Source organism: Balaenoptera physalus (genome assembly GCF_965194825.1).
Source record: "Balaenoptera physalus genome assembly, chromosome: 16".
Taxonomy (NCBI): Eukaryota; Metazoa; Chordata; class Mammalia; order Artiodactyla; family Balaenopteridae; genus Balaenoptera; species Balaenoptera physalus.
The window spans coordinates 3,407,505-3,430,753 of record NC_138898.1 but is presented as its reverse complement, the minus strand read 5'-3'; the positions used below and the strand labels follow the sequence as shown (position 1 = coordinate 3,430,753).

The 23,249-nt window shown below is 42.8% G+C and overlaps 1 protein-coding gene and 1 long non-coding RNA gene across 4 annotated transcripts; one reads left to right on the top strand and one right to left on the bottom strand.

Annotated features, from left to right (window-relative positions):
* Positions 1 to 172: 172 nt before the first annotated feature.
* On the top strand, positions 173 to 6,113 carry FAM217B (family with sequence similarity 217 member B). Its single transcript, XM_082428341.1, has 4 exons — positions 173 to 296; positions 1,872 to 1,983; positions 2,121 to 2,206; positions 3,603 to 6,113. Exon 4 carries the CDS (start codon positions 3,607 to 3,609, stop codon positions 4,756 to 4,758), a length of 1,152 nt encoding a protein of 383 aa, XP_082284467.1. The 5' UTR covers positions 173 to 296; positions 1,872 to 1,983; positions 2,121 to 2,206; positions 3,603 to 3,606; the 3' UTR covers positions 4,759 to 6,113.
* Positions 4,563 to 22,231, bottom strand: LOC309644562. Of its 3 annotated transcripts, XR_014254486.1 has the most exons (4): positions 14,296 to 22,231; positions 13,975 to 14,066; positions 6,342 to 13,692; positions 4,563 to 4,650 (listed from the first exon to the last, which is right to left on the bottom strand). It is a non-coding gene; the product is annotated as an uncharacterized lncRNA (long non-coding RNA). The 3 variants fall into 3 exon arrangements; XR_014254487.1 differs by lacking the exon at positions 4,563 to 4,650 and having other exon boundaries at positions 6,257 to 13,692; XR_014254488.1 differs by lacking the exon at positions 4,563 to 4,650 and having other exon boundaries at positions 6,257 to 13,692; positions 13,975 to 14,017.
* Positions 22,232 to 23,249: the final 1,018 nt, after the last annotated feature.

Sequence of the window (23,249 nt, the reverse complement as noted above, 5' to 3'; positions counted from 1 at the left end):
GGAGCGCGGGGTGGCGCCGGCCTTCTGCTTCCTCCCGGGTGCCTGGGGGAAGGCGGTGTCCGCCCAGCGGCCGCTCCCACCCCCGGGCCCTGGCGTTACTTACACGGCTGCAACTTGTCGGTGCAACTTCCCGGCGAGCCTCCGCCCCGCCCCTCGTGACGCCGCCCGCGCGCGGACTCCCGCCGCCCGAGCGCCGCCGCCGCGCCTGCAGCAGCGCGCCGCAGTCCGGCCTCCCGCCCCGGCCCGGGAAGGAAGGCCGGCGGCCGCGTCACGTGTCCTCGGCGATCGCGAAACAGGTCTGATCAATCTCTGTCCGCGTCTGCCTGGCCCGCCCGCCGATCGATCACAGATCCGCGTCTGCACAAACGGAGGACCAGGAACGTGCATGCTGCTGGTCCTCGGATTTCTGGGTTAATGGGGGCGGGGGAGGCGTGCAAAACCCGGCCTTTCCAGGAGCTCGTCCCCAGGCTGATTTTAAGCCTCGAGGCTAGCCAGCTCTTTGGACGTTTGCACTGCAGCCTGGACCCTAGGCCAGACCGAGGGAGCCTCGCTGCGTGGAGGAGAAGCGTCCTGTCCCCACGGCACCCACAATGCTTTGCCGCCCGGCACCATCCCCGGGGGTGGGGAGCGGGCGGCTGCGGCTGTCTCGTGGCGCCGCGCCTGAGAGGTAGATGTGGGAGCAAGAGTTCATACCCTGGGTGACGTATGCGGTTGCCCTTAAGCAAGCAGCCTCTGGCGCTTGGGACGCATTTTTGGAGCCAGAATCTCAGACTTTTAGCTTTGTTCCGATGGGAGCCGGAACCGTCAGGGAAACCGGAGCTTGTTTTCTGCATCCTTAGGGACCCTGCAGGCTGTCATCTCTCTCTAACTTGGTGCAGAAAACGGCACAGCCTAGGGTGTAAAGCTTGCCAGGTGAAGTGGAGAAGATGGGAGTGCACTTTCTAGAGAGCGTTCTAGAGGGTTCCTTACTGTCCAGAGGGACAAAGCAGCAATAAAACCAGGCTAATTGGAGGAGGGTTGGTAAAGAACGTTTTCTACGTCCAAAACGAATCAAGCCGTTGATTATGGTATAATTCATTCATCGTGAGGGCCCGCATGTGTTTCTTATTCCCATCATATGTACACTGACCAAAAGGGCACACATGCTTCTTTTGAAAAATAACACAGCAAAGTTTTAGGAAGGAAATAAAAATCTTCTATAATCCCACCTCTTCCATTGTTCAGAGGCAGGGGATATTATGGAAGAAAGAAATACGTATTCACGTTCAAATGGGGCACTTTTAGTAGGCCACTCAAAATAAGAGGGGAAAAGCAACCTTGGGTGGTACAAATCAACAAAATGTCACAAAGAGATAACATCGTGTGATGTGTATGAAGATATTGATAACCTTTTCGCGGATTGATGTGATAATGAAGGCAGGAGACTTGAAAGGGAGCCTCCACAGTAGAGCTTAAGCTCCACAAGAGCAGGACATGTGTGTAATCCTGCCGTTTTCTAGGCACTCCTATAAGTATTTGTTGAAAGAACGAACGAATGAATGAATGGACATGGGAACTTCGGAGCAACACCCGACCTTAATTAGCCCCACAAATTTCCACAGCATGTTTTTTCCAAGATTTTGTGTGTGTATGTGTGGGTATGGGGAGAGAGAGAGAGGGAGTCCATTTGTAGTAGTGTGATCTTGTATCTAATATCCACTGTGAAAAACAAACAAGCAAAAAAAGATTAAACCGTAATAGAAGGCAATATCCTCCCACCAGTTTTTCTATACAATTTGAATATTTAAGAACAAACAAGTGAAAACCAGCACAACACTGGTGATAGGACCGTTTGCAGTCAGTACTTGCCGACACTGTTCTGTTGCTTCTAGTTCCGGTGGTAAGGAGTCCTTTCCAAATATAAGAGGAATAAAGAAGTTACTTCCCCTGCTGCCATCATCTCCCAACAGACTGAGCAAGAATATTTTGAGCGCTACAGCAAAGGTGATGTAAACTTTGAAGTAAAATCTTATTTAGATTTGTTTTTTTTTTCCTGTTTGTTTCTTGTGTGTGTGTGTGTGTGTGTGTGTGTGTGTGTGTGTGAGATCAGGGTGTTTATTAACTACGTGTCTGTTTTTTAGACAGTCCATCAAACCCTAGATGATGATCAGCCGTGTGACTTTTTCAAGAAAGGGAATAGGGTGAATAAATCTTATCAGAAAAGCAGGTAAATAGTTTTTCATGTAATTGCTTTGTCTTGCAAAAGGCACATTATCTCAGTTCTCCAGATTGATATGTGTGGTTGGGAAAAAAATATGTCTGTTGATAGGAAATATATACTTATATTTCTTGTCTGGCAGAAATGATTTTAAACATTACTAGTTGGTAAAAATTCCAGAGGTCATAATTCTTGCACTCTTAGCAGAATCCACAATTTGGGGTAAGCCCCTTAATCATCTGTCTATGTTAGTTTCCTTTTCTATAAAAAGGATACTGATAACTTTTATGGATGCACACAGACAGCTAGAGGTAAATGAAAGTTTTAACAATATTGGCTATGAGTTCTAAATAATGGCAATTCCTTTATCCATTTCGTTAACATTTACTGAGCACGTGTTACGTTACTGGCAATGATTTAACCTCCAACGTGTTTATTTGTTAAGAAGTGACACATTTTCAAGTAATTGCTTAGTGTGGTGGAAACACAGACGAATGTAAGCCAAACAAATGAACCTCTGAGGTTTCCACAAAGCATGTTTACCACCCAATTTTTTTAACCCCACCAGACTCATGTTGCTGAGAAGTATTATTCATCTTGGCAAAATGCTATGTTCTTGGTAAATAAATCAAAAAGAAAATATTTTCACCTCTGATACGAGATCCTGCCTCAGAATAAATTAGAGGAAGAATCAGTTGCCATGCTAGTAATGCACACGGTATTCACAATGTCTACTTCCCCGCCATTCAAAGGATTGCATTAAACCTATTTTTTAAATTCATATTGTGTTAAAAGGTATGATTTTATTCCTATTCCTCTAAACAGTTTTCCTGAGTGTGTTTTCTATTTGAAAACACTTTGATAAGCTTTTGGTTTAAGATGTAGGTTGTATATGCTACACTTTTCCTTAAGATTTTTGTCAGCTCAGAATTACCACCAATCAGTGATTAAGTTCTGTAAAACTTGTATTTTAAATCCTGTTTACATTTAATTGAAAATAGGTATATAAAAGAAAGCTGTGGATTTTACTTGTTCGTGTTATTAAACACTGCTCATCATTAGCAGAACAGATTGAGCGTCCTATGAGAGATGTTTTCCAAACTAATGTTTAAAATGATAATATAAGCACTTTATGAAATGTTAGTGTTTTTCTTAAAAGCTAATGTTTGATGTAAAATAGAATCCACGCATTTACTCTGGCACCTGCACTATGATGTTTCCTAAGTAGAGTATCAAGTGGAAAATTGTCCTGTAACTTGTTCTGTGAGTTTACAGGCCTCACATTTTCTAATGCCTCGCGATAGCTGAAATATACCACTAGGGGATTCTTTTGGTTCCTTTGTTCAGTCATCGGCTGGCCAGTTTTTGTCAGATGGACTAAGAATTGCAGGTTTATTTCTCGCAGCAATATGAATGCAGGCCCCTCTTGGAATAAAGTACAACGTCCAAAGAATTCAAGAAAAAGGCAGAGTAAATCCCAAGTCCCCTACGTCTCGTCCCAGCTGAAAAGCAGTCTCGGAGGATGTGTCCCCCAACCAACTGAGGATACACTGAAGGAAAGCATTTCCCCGGAAGGAAACCCCAAAAGGAGTCCCCTTGGCTACAGGTGTCGGGGGTCCTCAGGGAACAAGTTGTTTCTGGACTTTCAGACGATGAAAATTGTCAAAGAAGATGCTGAGGAGGACAGTGCCAGTGACCTCTCTGATTCAGAAAGAATCCCCGTCCCCCCTTCTCCCCTCACGCCTCCAGATCTTCACCTTCGAGCCGAAGAGATTGATGCGGTTCACTTCGATCTGCACCCAGGGCAGGGTCCCACCCAGCCCGAATACTGTTATCCCGACTTCCTCCCGGCCCCGTGTAACTCCTGGGACCTGCGGGACATGGCTGTGCTCCTGCACTCTGAGCGCAGGACAGAGGCCGTGCCCAGAGCCGCGGGGCCGCTGGGGAAGTACGTCGACAGGCTTGTCCAGCTCGAGTGGCTACAGATCCAGACTGTCCAGTGCGAGAAAGGAAAGGGGGCCAAGGCGAGGCCTCCCACTGCCCCTGGGACCTCGGGGGCTCTGAAAAGCCCTGGGAGAAGCAAGCTGATTGCCAGCGCTCTGTCCACGCCTCAGCAGGAAGGGCCTCCGAAGTCAGGCCCTTCACGAAAGAAAGACGTGCACCGGGAAGACGTCCATCCGTCCTATTACACATGTGAGGCTTCCACCAAACCCCTCGATGTGCTGAGTAGCAGCAGACTGTGTTCTCAGAAGCAAACCCTGGACGTGCAGACAGAGGAGAAGAAAAAGAAATCCAACAAGAGCTCCAAGCTGCAGCACTGGCATCTGTCCTGCGGGGACGGCGGCGACCCTAAGATGGAGAGCAGCGTGAACCTTCGCTTTCCCAGGCAGCCAGCGGTGATCGGGGACTCCACGGACACCTACAAGGCCTCCAGAGCGCCAGCACATGCAACTCTTAAGAAAAAGGGAAATGCAAATAATTGTGCTCGAGCCACTATATCCAGCGAGAAAAAGCTCAAAACAAATGGAGTAAAACCAAACACACACAAATTCAAATCATAACTGAGATGATGAATTGCAATGACCTGCAGGTGCCTCAATATTGGAGCGCTTCCAAAAGTTACAATACTGTGAATTTTAAGAGACTTTGGGATTACTGACACTGAAGAGGTTGACCAGTTCTTTAGTCCACGCCACGCCCACCCAAGCCACAACAGGGTCGTTTCCAAAGAAGGGTGTCTTTCAGTAACCATATTTTGCGTTGACAGTCTTAGGCAAATGAGAGCCCTTCAGATAAAAATTAACCAAGTTCTGTGCCATATAAAGAAATAAAACGACAGCTCTCCAAGGGAAGAGTGGACTAAACTTCTGAAACCTCAGCCAGGCCACGTACAGCGTATGTAAACTAGTGCGTACTGCTTCAAACGGTGTAGTATCCTGAATGTCTGAAATAGGGCTCTCTGCATCCTTATCCTAAACTATTCAAGCAGAAGGTCCGGGCATCTCGCTCCTGGGGAAGCTTCGGCTCTTCCTCGAGTTACGGAGCAGCTATTATGAGCAAAGTCATTTATCACTAAGCTGCCTGCTCCTTCCAGACAGTGGAATCTAGTGCTTTCAAACACTTTCCCTGACGTGGGTTTAAAAAAAAAACAAGGCCTTTTCAATTTAGAGGTGGTGGCGAAGTCCATTTCTATATTCTCTAAGCTGAAGTTAAAATAGCGTGCAGGCTTCGTCCCAGTGGACGTCGGCGGGTCTGAGCACGGTTGTTAGCACGTGATGGGAGGAAGAATGAAACAGTTGGCACCAGAATCCCCGGCATGTGTGGCTTCTCTGAAGAGGTGCCGTGGGAAAAAGCATCAGAATGATGATCTGTCTTCATTTGTGAGAGCAGGACTTTATAATCTTGCTGGGAGCAGGGGGTGGGAGGGCGGACCACGGATCAGGTTACTGAATGTCTTAACCTCCTCACCTGGCCCTGCAGCTTCCTGACTCCCCTGAATGCTTCTTATTTAACCGCTGTTAAGTCACATCTACTTGTCCCTATGGTTGTGCTGAGAGATTTCTCTTGATATTATGGTGAATATCTGTAGAACCTTTGCTTGACTACTTCTTGATATACAGTATGTTTTAATGACTGCAGCTGATTTTATCCCTTCAAACGATTATTCTATTTGTTTTTTTACATATATGTTTCTGTTTTCTCACCTTTGGGACAAATGAAAAACTTGGCACTTTTCATCTGAAAATATTTACTAACTCGCAGACTTTTCACCCAGTAACTCAGTGTCATCCAAGGCACTGTTTAAGTTAACATAAAGACAAGATGCATTTATAAATAATTAAAATAATAGGCCAAAGTTGAATATTAAGATGCCATTTTAAAATCTGATTTTAATCGTATTAAACAACAGAAATTTTTATGGTAATTTTTTTCCTTCTAAGACTTTTATTTACAGAGTCCCTCTTATATTCTCTCTCACACCACCCTACTGGAGAAAGCACTGCTTACAATAAAATCTTATGCATTTTTATAAGTGAACAAACGATGTACATCTGGCAGGCATTACTTCCATGGTTCGCAATTATACTATAACTTTTGTACTCAGTATAAGTATAGTGTTTTGAAAACATAGTGCTAGTCTTACTTTTCCTTTCTGTGGTTCCTGAGTGGCACCCCACATGTCCCTCGACGGCCCTGCTCCTGTGAGTACAGATGGGTTAGGCCTATATACACTGCCGGCACCCAATTCATGAGCCTTTCTCTGCTAGACTTTTATGCAGCTCTTTATGAAGTATTCAGGTTCGATAAATCTCTGTAAGCACATTACATATATTTACACACATATATATATACACACATATATACTCCTGATATTAATCCTACAGGGTTTATGCTGAGCTGCCGCCTCTCCCAGTAATGCACCTGTGCAGGTACCCTCAGAGATCTGGAGGGTGAGGGTGACGTAGTTTACCTTTCCCGGCCTCGTGTATTTCTGAGCTGATTAAGAAATGTTGAGGTAACGCCTCGGATGTTACATTTGTTCCTAGCTCTTTGACTTGAAGTTGGTTGCTTAATTTGGGGGGATAGCTATAATGTCACATGTTAAGGCAGTTTTAAAAGCCTGAAAAAGTGGCTTTACTTGTTTACTTTTTTGCCTCGGGTTGGTAGTTTATTTTAACCAACATTATTGTGATTGGATCAGAGCTCCTAATGAATATAGGTTCATTACGGAACATAAGCACAATTTTGTGATTTCTGATGCACATCTTTTAATGCACTAAATGCTGCAGATAAGGATCTCGCCATTCAGGCAGACAACATTGGAGAGTTGAGTCAGGAGTTCATTCAGTTCATCAAGTCGAAGTCACTGAATCTTGTGACATGAGTCATTGTATTTCTAAGAAGTGCCTCTCATTTCTGTGGAGTTGTTTACATACATGTTGCATTTAAACCAATTAAAATGATCCAATAAAATAAAATAAATGGTAGCAAAAAAACCCCTCCAAGTTTAGAGAATGTAAGAAGAACTGCTTCAAGCTTAGGATCAGGGGAAAAAGTTGTAAAAAAGTACAAAAATGAATTACAAAAATATATCAGTATTAGCTACAATTGTTTAGGTTGGGACTATTTCTCAAATCTTTAATGACTAAACTGGCTGAAGGCTTGTAACTTAACTGGAATAGGGTGGGATTGGTGGCTATGACAGAAAAGATGGGGGAGAGGATATCATTGATTAGTAGTGGTTCTCAGGCCTATTTGGTTAGTTTCCAGAAAGAAGAATTTCTACCTTACATGTTTAAATATGATCTATTTCCTCTTTCCTTTATGCTCATTTACGTGAGTAGTAAAATAAAAATATAAAACTCTTGGTGGTACTGTATTTCAAGGTAATAGAGAAGCAGTATTTATTACTTATTCATGTACATGTACAGAGCGCCCTTCAAAATGGCCTGAAAATATTCAGCATGTTATTTGCTGTGTATTTATTGTATGCTTGGTTTTGTGTATAATAAAACAATACACATAGGTTTTTGTGAATTTGGACTTTTTCCTTCCTTGAGATCAATTAAACACTAGAAAAATATTGCCTGGATTTTTCTGGTATGGTTTTCATTTGCCTTTTATGCAGTTTTATTTCAGAGTTTGTCTTATTTCTCTCCCTGATTAGTTCCAAAAACTGCTTGAGGGGGAAATTCTGTTCCGATTCCTTCCTTAATACTGAGCAGCATACCTGGCAACAGTACTCGCTGCATCTGAGGAGCAACCCTGTCTGTTCCTCTCTTGGGTCCCTCTTCCTTTTATTACCCCCAAAGGTGGTTAGGGAAGCAGATGAAAATTCAGTAAAATTGACATAACATGTGATAGAAATCTATTGCACGTTAACGTACACGTCCAGAAACGAGCCCCGTGTCTTTTCGAGGAAGTCCCCCGGTTAGGAGGTGGCAGCTGTGAGCAGCTACTGGCGTAAGCGTTCTGAAAGTTTTTCTGCTCCTCTTTCTAAACTCACTCTGACAATGAGGTGCCCTCTTTTGAGTCTACCAAATAGTGGCAGTTTAAAAAAATAACTTTGGGGTGTAAAAAAGCAAGTTCACTGAGTAAATTGACATCTTACTGACTTTATTCTGTGATTCACGAAATCAGCAGCACCCAGTCCAGCAGCTAGAAAGGGGCTCTGAGGGGCTATATGAAATGAAACTACAGGCAGAAGGGAGCCGGACAAGAAAGCTATACCAGCAAAAAGCAGATTGGTTGTGTCAAGGTCGCCTTCCTTTAGGGGCCAGGATGGCAGGGGGCGACCAGGCAGGCGACTGAACGAGTCCCGTCTAGGCTGTTCCGACAGACAGGCTGAAGATTCCGTTTCGGGACAGCTGAAACTGTTGCTAAGTCTCGGTTTGGTGAAGTGGGGCTTAGCATAAGCGACTCATTTGGGGCCTGCTGTCTAGTTTTTAACGGGGTTTACAAATAATTTTTTGATAATTTGAAAGTTAACCATGCTGGAGGTTTTAAATCATTTGTTTGTACAGAAAATGGTAGATTATCTTTGGATGCGGCTCTTTTCTTATCCACAAGGTGGCAACTAAACCTTTTCAGGCAGCACTGAATGGGTTCTGTGAATGCCTTCTGACCAAATGGAGACATTTTTCTTGTAATCAAAAAGACATGGGGAGTGGGGAGGACTGTTTGATTTCAGACACAAGAAGATTAAGACTTTTCTCTTTGAAAGATTTAAGGATTGATTTGAGCAAAAATCAATTCAAATTGAGCAGCACCAAAGCCTTAGAGGTTAGCAGCACTACTTCCCCGACAGGAGCTGAGGGCGAAAAATTTTATAGAGAGGATGCAGAAGCAAGGGAATCATTTGATTGGCTGTGGCTTAAGTGGTCGTGCCATTTGGGAAAGCCTGATTGGCTGTTGGTGATTGGGTTGTTTTTCCTGCTCTTGAGGCATTTGCGGGAAATATTCCGCTTAGGGTTTGGGCTGCTTAGGTAGGCGAAGAAGGGGTTAAAACCACCTCAGTCCAAAAGCCTCCTTGCATCATTACTTTGATATCATAAAACACTATTTATAGCATAGAAACAATGTTCCATGAAGGAACATAAATCATTCGTTTATAAATATCTTCAGAAGGACCCTGTTCAAAAAATATCATTCGTATATCTCTGTCCTCAGCAATTTGGTATTTAAGGAATTAACTGTGATAACACTGGAAAATATATATCGAAATTTAAAAATGGGATAGTCGTACATATAACTGTCCCAGCTTGCATGATGTTTTAGAGAAAACTAATGATGCATATTTAACTTTCAATTCCGTTCAGCTAGCACAATTTTATGCCTTGCTCCTCGTATTGTGAGCCCCACTTCAGACCCACTAATGGTGAAGGAGTTCAGAACACACCACCCCAAAACATGTCGCTCTGGCATTTGGATGATTTTGAGTTAAAGGCACTTGAAATACAGCAAGTACAAGAAAAACACTCCTACCTTTCTGCATTCTCTTAAAAGCAGGAAATTAAATTCCTCTATGAAAGATGTGCTCCTTATATAGCAGGAGGAAAGTAACGTTTTTCATCGTCAGGGATGAGAAGTTGAGACCGAGAGAACTCTACACAAACTTTATTTGTTCAAATGATTCTTAACTTCCTCTAGTCTTCCACATCGTGTAATCACTTTTCCACAATTGCCCACTTTGTTCAATCTAATATAAAAGCAAGTTAGTGTCACCATTTCTCTGAGTCTTCATTCTTTATGAAGGCTCCTGGGTCCTGTAAGACTCGTGTTAAATAAATTGGTGTGCTTTTCTCCTGTTGATCTGTCTCATGTCAATGTAGCTGTCAGGCCCAGCCAAAAAGAACCCTAAGAGGGTGAAGGGGGGCAGAACTTGCCGCCACAAAATATGCCTCTTTGGCATGAGGATTTTTTTAGGCTGATCATTTTTGAGAAACAGCAGACACTGGAGAGGCTTTGAAAACTGAGACGTTACCCTTTTGTAAGAAGACATGTACATTGTTAAGGGAAATCTCCATCTGTAAAGGTGTTTTCCTCTCTGTACCTGGAAGAGGAGGATGAACTAAATCTAGAAATTCTTATCAGTCTTATCAACTCTTATATTAAGGCAGGAGTTAAACCTGCATAACAACTATACTCTCGTTTCCTGTGCTTTTCCTGACAACTTCCTTTCACTCGCTCTCCCAAATCCAACATCTTTTGTCTTTAGCTGGAGATGGTATTTATGGCGGCTAGGCCATTTCTGGGAGTTCCTCACTTTTCCTGGGTGTCTCCCATGTATACAGGGAGTATACAGGTTATTCAACTTCTGTTGGTTTTCCTCGTGTTAATCTGTCTTTTATTACAGGGGATCTCAGCCAAGAGGCTAGAGGGTAGGGGGAACATTATTTTTCCTTCCCCATGTCAACTACAAATTGGCACTTGCCATCTACCTCTACAAGGATTAAATCACATGTTGCTGCAGCTGCTGACCTCCGACACCCCCTGAAAGGAGTTCAGGGTGGAGGGCAGGAATGAGGCACTCTGTGCTCTGGGAAAAACTGGCAAAACAGGTCTTCAGACAGTTAGATATTTTCAGGAGCCGATTTTATGAGCCCACTTCTTGTATCTCCTCATATCTAGAAAAGCACTAAAATCCTTCATGGTGACGTCTGCTCCTTGTGACTAGCAGAAACCTTCTGCAAAAAGATATGTGTTTGATCGCATGTACTCCCCCTTCAACAAAATCACATCTATACTGACCTTCCCCCCTACTTCTTTGGAGCAGTTTCTCAGAGCTATCTGAGATGCTGTCTCCCAGGCTATAGTCCTCATTTTGCCCCCAATAAAACTTAACTCACAACTCTCACATTGTGCTTTTTTTTTTTTTAAGTTGGCACTCACAAGGGTAAAGGTAAACGTTGGCTTCCAGAATCAGAGTCTGTGTTTTAACAACATTTTTGGAGGTTAAAGTTTGAGAAACCTGCCTTTATGGCACTTAAAGTCTGCAAGGTTGAAGTGGCTGCTTTGACAGCATTTCACCTGCTGGACCAGTCCCCTCTCGTGCTTTGGCCACTAACAAAGTCTTCTGCTTACCTCTGTCTACTTCCTCCAGGGCTTAAAGGCACTTAGCTGGCTCTTTACCTCAAGAATAGGTCACTACTCAGCCATCAAAAAGAAGGAAATTTTGCCCTTTGCAACAACATGGATGGACCTGAAGGGCATTATGCTAAGTGAAATAAGTCAGACAGAGAAAGACAAATACTGAATGATATCACTTACATGTGGAATCTAAGAAATATAACAAACCAGTGACTATAACAAAAAAGAAGCCGACTCACAGATATAGAGAACAATCAAGTGGTTAGCAGTGGGGAGAGGGGCAATATAGGGTAGGGGATTAAGAGGTACAAGCTGTTATGTATAAAATAAGCTAAAAGGATATATGTAGGGAATATAGCCAATATTTTATAATAACTATAAATGGAATATAATCTTTAAAAATTGTGAATCACCTGTAACTTATTAATCTTGTACATCAACTATACTTCAATAAAAAAAAAAAAAAGCATTAGACACTAACCTGCATGCTTCATGGCTCTGATGGCCTGTGCCACAGGTGGGTATGAAGGAGTGGAGGTGTCTCAGAACACATCCGCCTTGAGTACGTTTTTCTTACATCCACACTCTTCTATTTTTAAACTCCAGGTGTAGAGAACTCACCCTGCCTTCAGCTGACCTTTCACATACTTCATTCAACATTTGGGCCAGGTTTGGTAGGGTCACCACTTCCTGTCACCACGCTTTTCCTCTGAACTCATCTCTCTGGAGATGTCCACTTTAATAAAGGAAACAGAAAGAAAAGGAAGGCTTGGCCCTTTTCCTATGTTGTTCAATTTTCTAAATACTGAAATGAAATGCTTTTTGCTAACAGGTCTTCTGCAATAATGAAATGAATGATCTACCAAGTTTAACCGAAAATATTTAAAAAGGAAGCATATATTTTTACCTCTACAGGACAGTTTATGTGGGAAGATAAAGTAAATAGCCTCAAATCTTTATCTCCCTTCTTCTTCCCTAAAAAAGCATAAAAACATTTACATACATAAACAACTGAAGAAAGAGCTTGGTGATTCTACTATCAGAATACTTGCAAAAAGCGAAAAACGCTCCAATCTGTTGTACTTGGCAGCATTTCCCCCCCTAATTGTTCATCTACAATGATTAGTTGAACAAATAGGGGCAAGAGATTAAAATCTCTCAAAGGAAATTTTCTGGCCAGCTCTTGGTGGCGGACTCAAAATACTAAAACATAAGGGACCACTTCTGATCAACCTATGTGACGACAAAGCACCCATATAGGAGACAAACATTTGTGAGTCACTGAAAATAAATCAGGAAATACAAGTGATGAATTAATTTTATTCTGGCATGAAATCTAACACGTTAGATGTGTTCCCCCGTACGTGTGTTAGATATTGGGCTACAACTAGACACATGATATTGACATTGGAGTAAAACTACACTTAATAATAACTTGGATTTTTTTTTTTTTTTTTTTTTTTTACTGCTGGAGTCAAATTCACTCCAATGATTTTTTTCACCAATATTGTACTGTAAAAAATTTTGAACACACAGAAAAGTTGAAAGGACTGTGCAGGGAACACCCACACACTCAGTACCCAGGTCCTGCGTGAACACCTAGCGCTCGGCCCGTCTGTCCATCCTCCGTCTGTCCATCCTTTTCCGGACACCTGGTTCCCTTTAGTTTCTGCGCCTTTGGTCTCTCTCCAGAGGCTCCAGGCGCTTGTTGTTTTATGTTTTGTTGAACGGTGATCATTCTACAAGGCAGGGCTGGGCTTGTGGGAACCACTTCCCCATTTCTGGAAGCACAGCCCTTCCTTGGGTTGTTTTTTGTTTTGTCCCTTGGAGACTGTTCTCAGAAGTTAAGCTTTTCCCCTGACTATGAAGAAACAGACTCTCCCCTCTTCTCTCTAGCTCCCACCAGCACAGGAGGGCATGGCTGTGGGTCCCACTGGGACACCTTCCTTCCCTCCCTCTTCTCTGTTTCCAGGTGGTCGCTTAGGCTGGCTCACCTCCGTGGAGAAGGCGTCCAAATGTCCGACTCTGGACTCCTCTATGCATATAAGGTGTCCTCCCCCTCCTGACCAGCAGCATCCCACTGCGGGGGCAGGAAGAAGGCTCATACCTGACCATTTCCCTTCTTCGATGTTGACTTGACCCACGGGAGAAATTCGGTTTCCTCGCCACACTCAGTGGAGGAAGTGATGGGCACTTTTCCGTTATCCTTCTCTGAGTCCTGTTGGCCACCACAAGGCCCTTCATCTCAGCTGGGCACAGGGCTCGGCCAGCCAGCCACTGGCCAAGCAGAAGTCTGAGCCAGGATGGGACGCCAGGGCCTTGTCTTGCAGTGACCCTCGTGCTTGACCAGTGATTCTCAGGAAGCTCCCGTCCCATGCACAGGAAAAATCCAACTCACTGATTTCCTGAAGTGGAAAGAAAGCATCCCATCCATCTGCAGCAGGGAAGGTGGGATCAGCTCTCACTGCAAATGAGGCCCAAGGAAGCCAGCTGACACCCACCCCCCTGGACTCCTCACCAGTGGGTGGGCTGGGACCAGGAAACTGGGCTGTGGTGCAGGTTGCGGGCCACAGGGTCAGTCCTGCCATTTGGGGGAATGCTGAGGTGTCTGGTCCTAACTGTTGGTGTCTCTTTTTAGAACGTCGTGAACTACTGCTTCTTTATTCTCAGTTAAGGACTCTACTCACCACTTCCTGGGCCAGTAGAAACCTCCCACGCAACATGCTTTTCCTTGAAAAGATGGAAGATGAACGTGTTTCAGTTGTCTTGACTAACAACCCTGAAAATGAAACTCAGTGAGTGCCTGGCATTTGCAGGAACCCTGATTGACAGGGATAATTCAAGACAAAATCCTTGCTTAGATGCACTCATGATGCGTTTATCATTATAAAAAACACGGAGAACTTGAGGTGGGTTGGGCACCCCTCAACACCCAAGGTGTGAATGTAGAGTCTACATAATTAATTCTCACCCTTACCTTCCTATTAATCAAGAAACTTTTATCTCACCATCACTTTCTTCATTTCAGCTTACATTGAGCTGGGAGCTGCCGCCTTGTGGCCATAAGGTATTATTGCACTTCTAAGGACACAGGAACACTGACGGTCTTCCCCGGAATCGTGGATACACAGAACAGAGAAACTTGACATCTTCCAGCTCTGACTCACCTAAGACATAAGGCAGGTGAAGCCCAGAGTCACCAGCCGAGTGAGTCACAGCCTAACTGAGAAGGACTGCCATATGGGAAACTGGCTTCTTGCTCAGTTACTTTTAAATGTTTGAGAATGTTGAAAATTTGGTTGTTTTTTAATATATTAAAATACCAATTTTCTTCAACTTAAAGCAAATATAAAAGTGGAACCCTTCACTCGCATTCCCCAGCCGCTCTCCGGATCTCTGGAGGCCAGCACACTGTCTTTCTTGATCAACATTTTCAGCGCCAGCATTAGGGGTGTACAACCTGCATCTCTCACGAACATTCCACATGGTTCAGTTTACCTCATCTATAAATTCTGAATTATGACTCTAACGTAATCAAGTTTTGAATAGACTTACACGGAATCAAAATATCCACTTTGAGGGGCTTCCCTGGTGGCACAGTGGTTGAGAATCCGCCTGCCAATGCAGGGGGCACAGGTTCGAGCCCTGGTCTGGGAAGATCCCACATGCCGCGGAGCAACTGGGCCCGGGAGCCACAACTACTGAGCCTGCGCGTCTGGAGCCTGTGCTCCTCAACAAGAGAGGCCGCGACAGTGAGAGGCCCGCGCACCGCGATGAAGAGTGGCCCCCACTTGTCGCAACTGGAGAAAGCCCTCGCACAGAAACAAAGACCCAACACAGCCAAAAATAAATAAATAAATTAATTAATTTAAAAAAATCCACTTTGAAAATAAATGCAAGGTTGTAAATTTGATAATTATTGTTACGCTTCTCTTTATGCACAGGAAATAGATCTTAAAATTACATTAGTTACTCTTTTCAATAACAAACTATTAATTTGGATTCAGATTATAAACTATTCAAATTAAAATGTGCAGCAGCCTCTCGTGGAGTTATGAAGGTACGGTAAGGCAAGAAAGCCTATCTTCTATTTCATCTGCTGAAAAACTGTTTACTATTTTAAACAAGGTGATGTGATAACAAAGTAATGAGGACTAATGGATGTCAGATTTTGTTTTAAACTTGGTCATTGCAGCCTTAGTATTGGTATGGTAGAAACTCAACTTGTCTTTTTTTCAGAATTCTAATGCAAAGACCCCAGGTTGGTACAGAGACCCCACCCGTAGGGAGTCTCTTTCCCATCCCTCCTCCCTCTTCCTTTAATCCCAAACTCAAAAAGCCAGATTCATCTAAGCGTAAAAGAGATTTTGGTAGAAAAAGTCTATAAACCCCAGAGCCTCGAGACATGGTTGGGATAAAGATTGTTAGTGCTTTGGAAAGTAAAAGATATACTTTTTCTTTTTTCCTTGATAAAGTTATCCTTTCCTTTTCCAGTTCTTTGGTTTCAAATGATAGAGACTATAAGGAAATAAACATTAAAATACCCTGCTACAGAAAGAGATCACTGGGCATTCCATTGATTTTTGGAAACTAAAAATAAAGAAACTAAACCCCTACTTCCCCAGAGCCACTGGTTTCACTTTCCTCTGACTGAGCCCTAATCTCCTGGGGTCAGATTCCCAGCCTCATGTCTGCTGTATGTGTGGCAGGGGCAGTTTTATTTCCCTCCACTCCCTTCCTAAGAATTCTGCTTGTAGCTAACGAGGTTAAAGGCTAAGGCTCAGCCCACCCCACTCTGATAAACCAAGAAAGGCCAGGGATTAGTTTGCCTAATCCACCAGAGGGCAGACAGCAGAAGCAAGAAGAACTACAACCCTGCAGCCTTTGGAACAAAAACCACATTCACGGAAAGATAGACAAGATGAAAAGACAGAGGGCTATGTACCAGATGAAGGAACAAGATAAAACCTCAGAAAAACAACTAAATGAAGTGGAGATAGGCAACCTTCCAGAAAAAGAATTCAGAATAATGATAGTGAAGATGATCCAGGACCTTGGAAAAACAATGGAGGCAAAGATCGAGAAGATGCAAGAAATGTTTAACAAAGACCTAGAAGAATTAAAGAACAAACAGAGATGAACAATACGATAACTGAAATGAAAAATACACTAGAAGGAATCAATAGCAGAATAACTGAGGCAGAAGAATGGATAAGTGACCTGGAAGACAGAATGGTGGAATTCACTGCCACAGAACAGAATAAAGAAAAAAACATGAAAAAGAAATGAAGACAGCCTAAGAGACCTCTGGGACAACATTAAATGCAACAACATTCACATTATAGGGGTCCCAGAAGGAGAAGAGAGAGAGAAAGGACCCGAGAAAATATTTGAAGAGATTATAGTCAAAAACTTCCCTAACATGGGAAAGGAAATAGCCACCCAAGTCCAGGAAGTGCAGAGAGTCCCAGGTAGGATAAACCCAAGGAGAAACACGCCAAGACACACAGCAATCAAATTGGCAAAAATTAAAGACAAAGGAAAATTACTGAAAGCAGCAAGGGAAAAATGACAAATAACATACAAGGGAACTCCCATAAGGTTAACAGCTGATTTCTCAGCAGAAACTCTACAAGCCAGAAGGGAATGGCATGACATATTTAAAGTGATGAAAGGGAAGAACCTACAACCAAGATTACTCTACCCAGCAAGGATCTCATTCAGATTCACTGGAGAAATCAAAAGCTTTACAGACAAGCAAAAGCTAAGAGAATTCAGCACCACCAAATCAGCTCTACAACAAATGCTAAAGGAACTTCTCTAAGTGGGAAACACAAAAGAAGAAAAGGACCTACAAAAACAAACCCAAAACAATTAAGAAAATGGTCATAGGAATATACATATCAATAATTACCTTAAACATGAATGGATTAAATGCTCCAACCAAAAGACACAGGCTAGCTGAATGGATACAAAAACAAGACGCATATATATGCTGTCTACAAGAGACCCACTTCAGACCTAGGGACACATACAGACTGAAAGTGAGGGGATGGAAAAAGATATTCCATGCAAATGGCAATCAAAAGAAAGCTGTAGTAGCAATACTCATATCAGATAAAATAGACTTTAAATAAAGAATGTTACAAGAGACAAGGAAGGACACTACATAATGATCAAAGAATCAATCCAAGAAGAAGATATAACAATTATAAATATATATGCACCCAACATAGGAGCACCTCAATACATAAGGCAACTGCTAACAGCTATAGAAGAGGAAATCAACAGTAACACAATAATAGTGGGCAACTTTAACACCTCACTTACACCAATGGACAGATCATCCAAAGAGAAAATTAATAAGGAAACACAAGCTTTAAATGACACAATAGACCAGATAGATTTAATTGATATTTATAGGACATTCCATCCAAAAACAGCAGATTACACTTTCTTCTCAAGTGAGCACGGAACATTCTCCAGGATAGATCACATCTTGGGCTACAAATCAAGCCTCAGTAAATTTAAGAAAACCAAAATCATATCAAGCATCTTTTCTGACCACAACGCTATAAGATTAGAAATCAGTTACAGGGAAAAAAACGTAAAAAACACAAACACATGGAGGCTAAACAATACACCACTAAATAACCAAGAGATCACTGAAGAAATCAAAGAGGAAATAAAAAAATACCTAGAGACAAATGACAATGAAAACACGACGATCCAAAACCTATGGGATGCAGCAAAAGAAGTTCTAAGAGGGAAGTTTATAGCAATACAAGCCTACCTCAAGAAACAAGAAAAATCTCAAATAAACAATCTAACCTTACACCTAAAGGAACTAGAGAAAGAAGAATAAACACAACCCAAAGTTAGCAAAAGGAAAGAAAGCATAAAGATCAGAGCAGAAATAAATGAAATAGAAACAAAGAAAACAATAGCAAAGATCAATAAAACTAAAAGCTGGTTCTTTGAGAAGATAAACAAAATTGATAAACCATTAGCCAGACTCATCAAGAAAAAGAGGGAGAAGCCTCAAATCAATAAAATTAGAAATGAAAGAGGAGAAGTTACAACAGACACCGCAGAAATACAAAGCATCCTAAGAGACTACTACAAGCAACTCTATACCAATAAACTGGACAACCTGGAAGAAATGGACAAATTCTTAGAAAGGTATAACCTTCCAAGACTGAAACAGGAAGAAATAGAAAGTACGAACAGACCAATCACAAGTAATGAAATTGAAACTGTGATTAAAAATCTTCCAACATGGGCTTCCCTGGTGGCGCAGTGGTTGAGAATCTGCCTGCCAATGCAGGGGACGTGGGTTCGAGCCCTGGTCTGGGAAGATGCCACGTGCCACGGAGCAGCTGGGCCCGTGAGCCACAATTACTGAGCTTGCGCGTCTGGAGCCTGTGCTCTGCAACAAGAGAGGCCACAATAGTGAGAGGCCCGCGCACTGCGATGAAGAGTGGCCCCCACTCACCGCAACTGGAGAAAGCCCTCGCGCAGAAATGAAGACCCAACACAGCCATAAATAAATAAATAAATAAATAAATAAATAAATAAATAAAAATTAAAAAAAAAAAAAAATCTTCCAACAAACAGAAGTCCAGGACCAGATGGCTTCACAGGTGAATTCTGTCAAACATTTAGAGAAGAGCTAACACCATCCTGCTCAAACTCTTCCAAAAAACTGCAGAGGAAGGAACACTCCCAAACTCATTCTATGAGGCCACCATCACCCTGATACCAAAACCAGACAAAGATACTACAAAAAAAGAAAATTACAGACCAATATCACTGATGAATATAGGTGCAAAAATCCTCAACAAAATACTAGCAAACAGAATCCAGTAACACATTAAAAAGATCATACACCATGATCAAGTGGGATTTATCCCAGGGATGCAAGGATTCTTCAATATACACAAATCAATCAATGTGATACATCATACTAACAAATTGAAGAATAAAAACCATAAATCATCTCAAGAGATGCAGAAAAAGCTTTTGACAAAATTGAACACCCATTTATGATAAAAACTCTCCAGAAAGTGGGCACAGAGGGAAACTATCTCAACATAATAAAGACCATATATGACAAACCCACAGCAAACATTATTCTCAATGGGGAAACACTGAAAGCATTTCCTCTAAGATCAGGAACAAGACAAGATGTCCACTCTCGCCACTATTATTCAACATAGTTCTGAAAGTCCTAGCCATGGCAGTCAGAGACAAAAAAGAAATAAAAGGAATCCAACTCAGAAAAGAAGTAAAACTGCCACTGTCTGCAGATGACATGATACTATACATAGAGAATCCTAAAGATGCCACCAGAAAACTACTAGAGCTAATCAATGAATTTGGTAAAGTTGCAGGATACAAAATTAATGCACAGAAATCTCTTGCATTCCTATACGTTAACAACAAAAGATCAGAAAGAGAAATTAAGGAAACAATCCCATTCACCATTGCAACAAAAAGAATAAAATACCTAGGAATAAACCTACCTGAGGAGGTACAACACCTGTACTCAGAAAACTATAAGACACTGATGAAAGAAATCAAAGATGACAAAAACAGATGGAGAGATATACCATGTTCTTGGATAGGAAGAATCAATATTGTGAAAATGACTATACTACCCAAAGCAATCTACAGATTCAATGCAATCCCTGTCAAATTACCAATGGCATTTTTTACAGAACTAGAACAAAAAATCTTAAAATTTGTATGGAGACACAAAAGACCCCAAATAGCCAAAGCAGTTTTGAGGGAAAAAAACGGAGCTGGAGGAATCAGACTCCCTGACTTCAGACTACACTACAAAGGTACAGTAATCAAGACAATATGGTACTGGCACAAAAACAGAAATATAGATCAATGGAACAGGATAGAAAGCGCAGAGATAAACCTACGGTCAACTAACTATGACAAAGGAGGCAAGAATATACAATGGAGAAAGGACAGTCTCTTCAATAAGTGGTGCTGGGACAACTGGACAGCTACATGTAAAAGAATGAAATTAGAACACTCCCTAACACCATACACAAAAATGGATTAGAGACCTAAATGTGAGACTGGACACTATAAAACTCTTAGAGGAAAACATAGGAAGAACACTCTTTGACATAAATCACAGCAAGATCTTTTTTGATCCACATCCTACAGTAATGGAAATAAAAACAAAAATAAACAAATGGGACCTAATGAAACGTAAAAGCTTTTGCACAGCAAAGGAAACCATAAACAAGATGAAAAGACAACCCTCAGAATGGGAGAAAATATTTGCAAACGAATCAACGGACAAAGGATTAATCTCCAAAATATATAAACAGCTCATGCAGCTCAGTATTAGGAAAACAAAAAACCCAATCCAAAAATGAGCAGAAGACCTAAATAGACATTTCTCCAAAGAAGACATGCAGATGGCTAAGAAGCACATGAAAAGCTGCTCAACATCACTAATTATTAGAGAAATACAAATCAAAACTACAATGAGGCATCACCTCACACCAGTTAGAATGGGCATCATCAGAAAATCTACAAACAACAAATGGTGGAGAGGGTGTGGAGAACAGGGAACCCTCTTGCACTGTTGGGGGGAATGTAAATTGATACAGCCACTATGGAGAACAGTATGGAGGTTCCTTAAAAATCTAAAAATAGAATTACCATATGACCCAGCAATCCCACTACTGGGCATATACCCAGAGAAAACCATAATTCAAAAAGACACATGCACCCCAATGTGCACTGCAGTACTATTTACAATAGCCAGGTCATGGAAGCAACCTAAATGCCCATTGAAAGACGAATGGATAAAGAAGATGTGGTACATATATACAATGGAATATTACTCAGCCATAAAAAGGAATGAAATTGGGTCATTTGTAGAGACGTGGATGAGTCTAGAGACTGTCATACAGAGTGAAGTAAGAAAGAGCAAAACAAATTATCGTATATTAACGCATATATGTGGAACCTAGAAAAATGGTACAGATGAAGCGGTTTGCAGGGCAGAAATAGAGACACAGATGTAGAGAACAAACGTATGGACACCAAGGGGGGAAAGCGGCGGGGAGGTGGGGGGTGGTGGGATGAATTGGGAGATTGGGATTGACATGTACACACTAATATGTATAAAATGGAGAACTAATAAGAACCTGCTGTATAAAAAAATAAATAAAATAAAATTCAAAAAAAAAGAAAGGCCAGGGAGCAGGGAGAGGAGAGTTGAGATGAGAATGCCTGGGACAAAGGGACTGAAGCGTGATTGGAGGAGAGGGCCTGCTGGAAAGGCCGGGCTGCAGGTGAGCCCACGGCCCGGAGGACTGCCCATCGCCCGCAGGCTCTGGGTGTATCCCAGCATCCCCACATCGGCACGAGCTCCAGGGCCCAGTCCGCGCTGCTGCTGCTTCTCGCACTGCTGACGCTGCAGCTGAGCAGGGACGGGTACCCACAACCTGGTGCGTGGGATCTACCTGCCAGGGGCCAGGAACTGAGAGCAGAGCTCCAGCTGGCTCTGCCCCTTCGAGGGTAAGGGGTCGGGGGTGGACTGCGTGTGATTGGCCGCAGCTGAGAGCGAGGGGGCTGGGAACTCTAGCACAGGGGAGGAAAATGATTTTCCAGAATTTATACAAAGGAAGGGTTTAGGGCCACGATCTGTTTGGGAGAGTAGTGGGAACAGGCTAAGGGGACTCGCCTTAAAACCGGTGTATAGAGTACACACACTTTTAGATTTATATCAACACGTTTCCTAAGGATACATCTATTCACCTTACATAAGACTGAGAAAATCTCAATTGAGTACGTCAAAGACAGTTTGAGCAAACCGATGGGGGTGGGAAGGCTAAATCCCCCTGTCCCCCACCAGTTGCCTCGGCTCAACTGGGAAACAAACAGTAGAATCAAGGTGAGAAAAATATGGGCTTGTTCTGTTTGTACTTACGGTGGACGGAGTTGACGGTGCTGCATATGCCTGTGGGTCACGACCCGCTGTCACTTTCCTCAGAGCGGGAGGGAGAGCCGTAGGACTCCTGCGTTGCTGCTGAGTTCCTCCTTATAAACCCGGCCGAGGGCAGAGGCAGGAGGCCCTGCAGTGGGCGGGGGTCAAGATGCTGGGCCTGCGCTGGGTGACTGAGGTGTGGCCTGGGCATCCGGGTTTTAAAGGTTTTAACTTCACCTTGTTAAGCTTCATTTCCTCCACCTGAAAATGGAGCTAATGCTTGTACTTATCTGTGGGAGTCAATGAGGTAATACAGAGAACCTGCATCTTTCTGTTTTCGCAGCCCTGGTGAAATGGTTGCTCTGTTTACTCAGGGCCGGGGCTGCTACTGCTGACTGGCTACTCGTTCTGGGCCAGGTGCTTTCATAGCCACTGGGGTGTAACAGTAAACAAAAGAGCAAACAAAAAGTCCCCAGTCCTCTAGCCAGCTCTGCTTCTGAAATTCGATGCCTTATTTGGCACCCTTTGCTTGGTGTTCGGAGGACTTTCTTGGTTACTTTTTAACATGGAAGAACCTTTTTTTATAAATTTATTTTATTTACTTTTGAGCTGTGTTGGGTCTCATTGCTGCACGCCGGCTTTCTCTAGGCTTTCTCTATTTGCGGCGAGCAGGAGCTACTCTTTGTTGCGGTGCGCGAGCTTCTCATTGTGGTGTCTTCTCTTGTTGCAGAGCACGGGCTCTAGGTGCATGGGCTCAGTAGTTGTGGCTCGCAGGCTCTAGAGTGCAGGCTCAGTAGTTGCGGCGCACGGGCTTAATTGCTCTGCAGCCTGTGGGATCTTCCGGGACCAGGGCTTGAACCTTGGTCCCCTGCATTGGCAGGCAGATTCTTAACCACTGCACCACCAGGGAAGCCCTCTTGGTTACGTTTTGCCATGAGGAGTTGTGTGTTCTGGTAGAATCCTGCTTTAGTAGCCCATGTTCGCCCGGATTTGAATACA

Coding starts and splice junctions, on each gene's coding strand:
- FAM217B (XM_082428341.1), top strand. CDS start 3,607: ATGAATGCAGGCCCCTCTTGGAATAAAGTACAACGTCCAAAGAATTCA.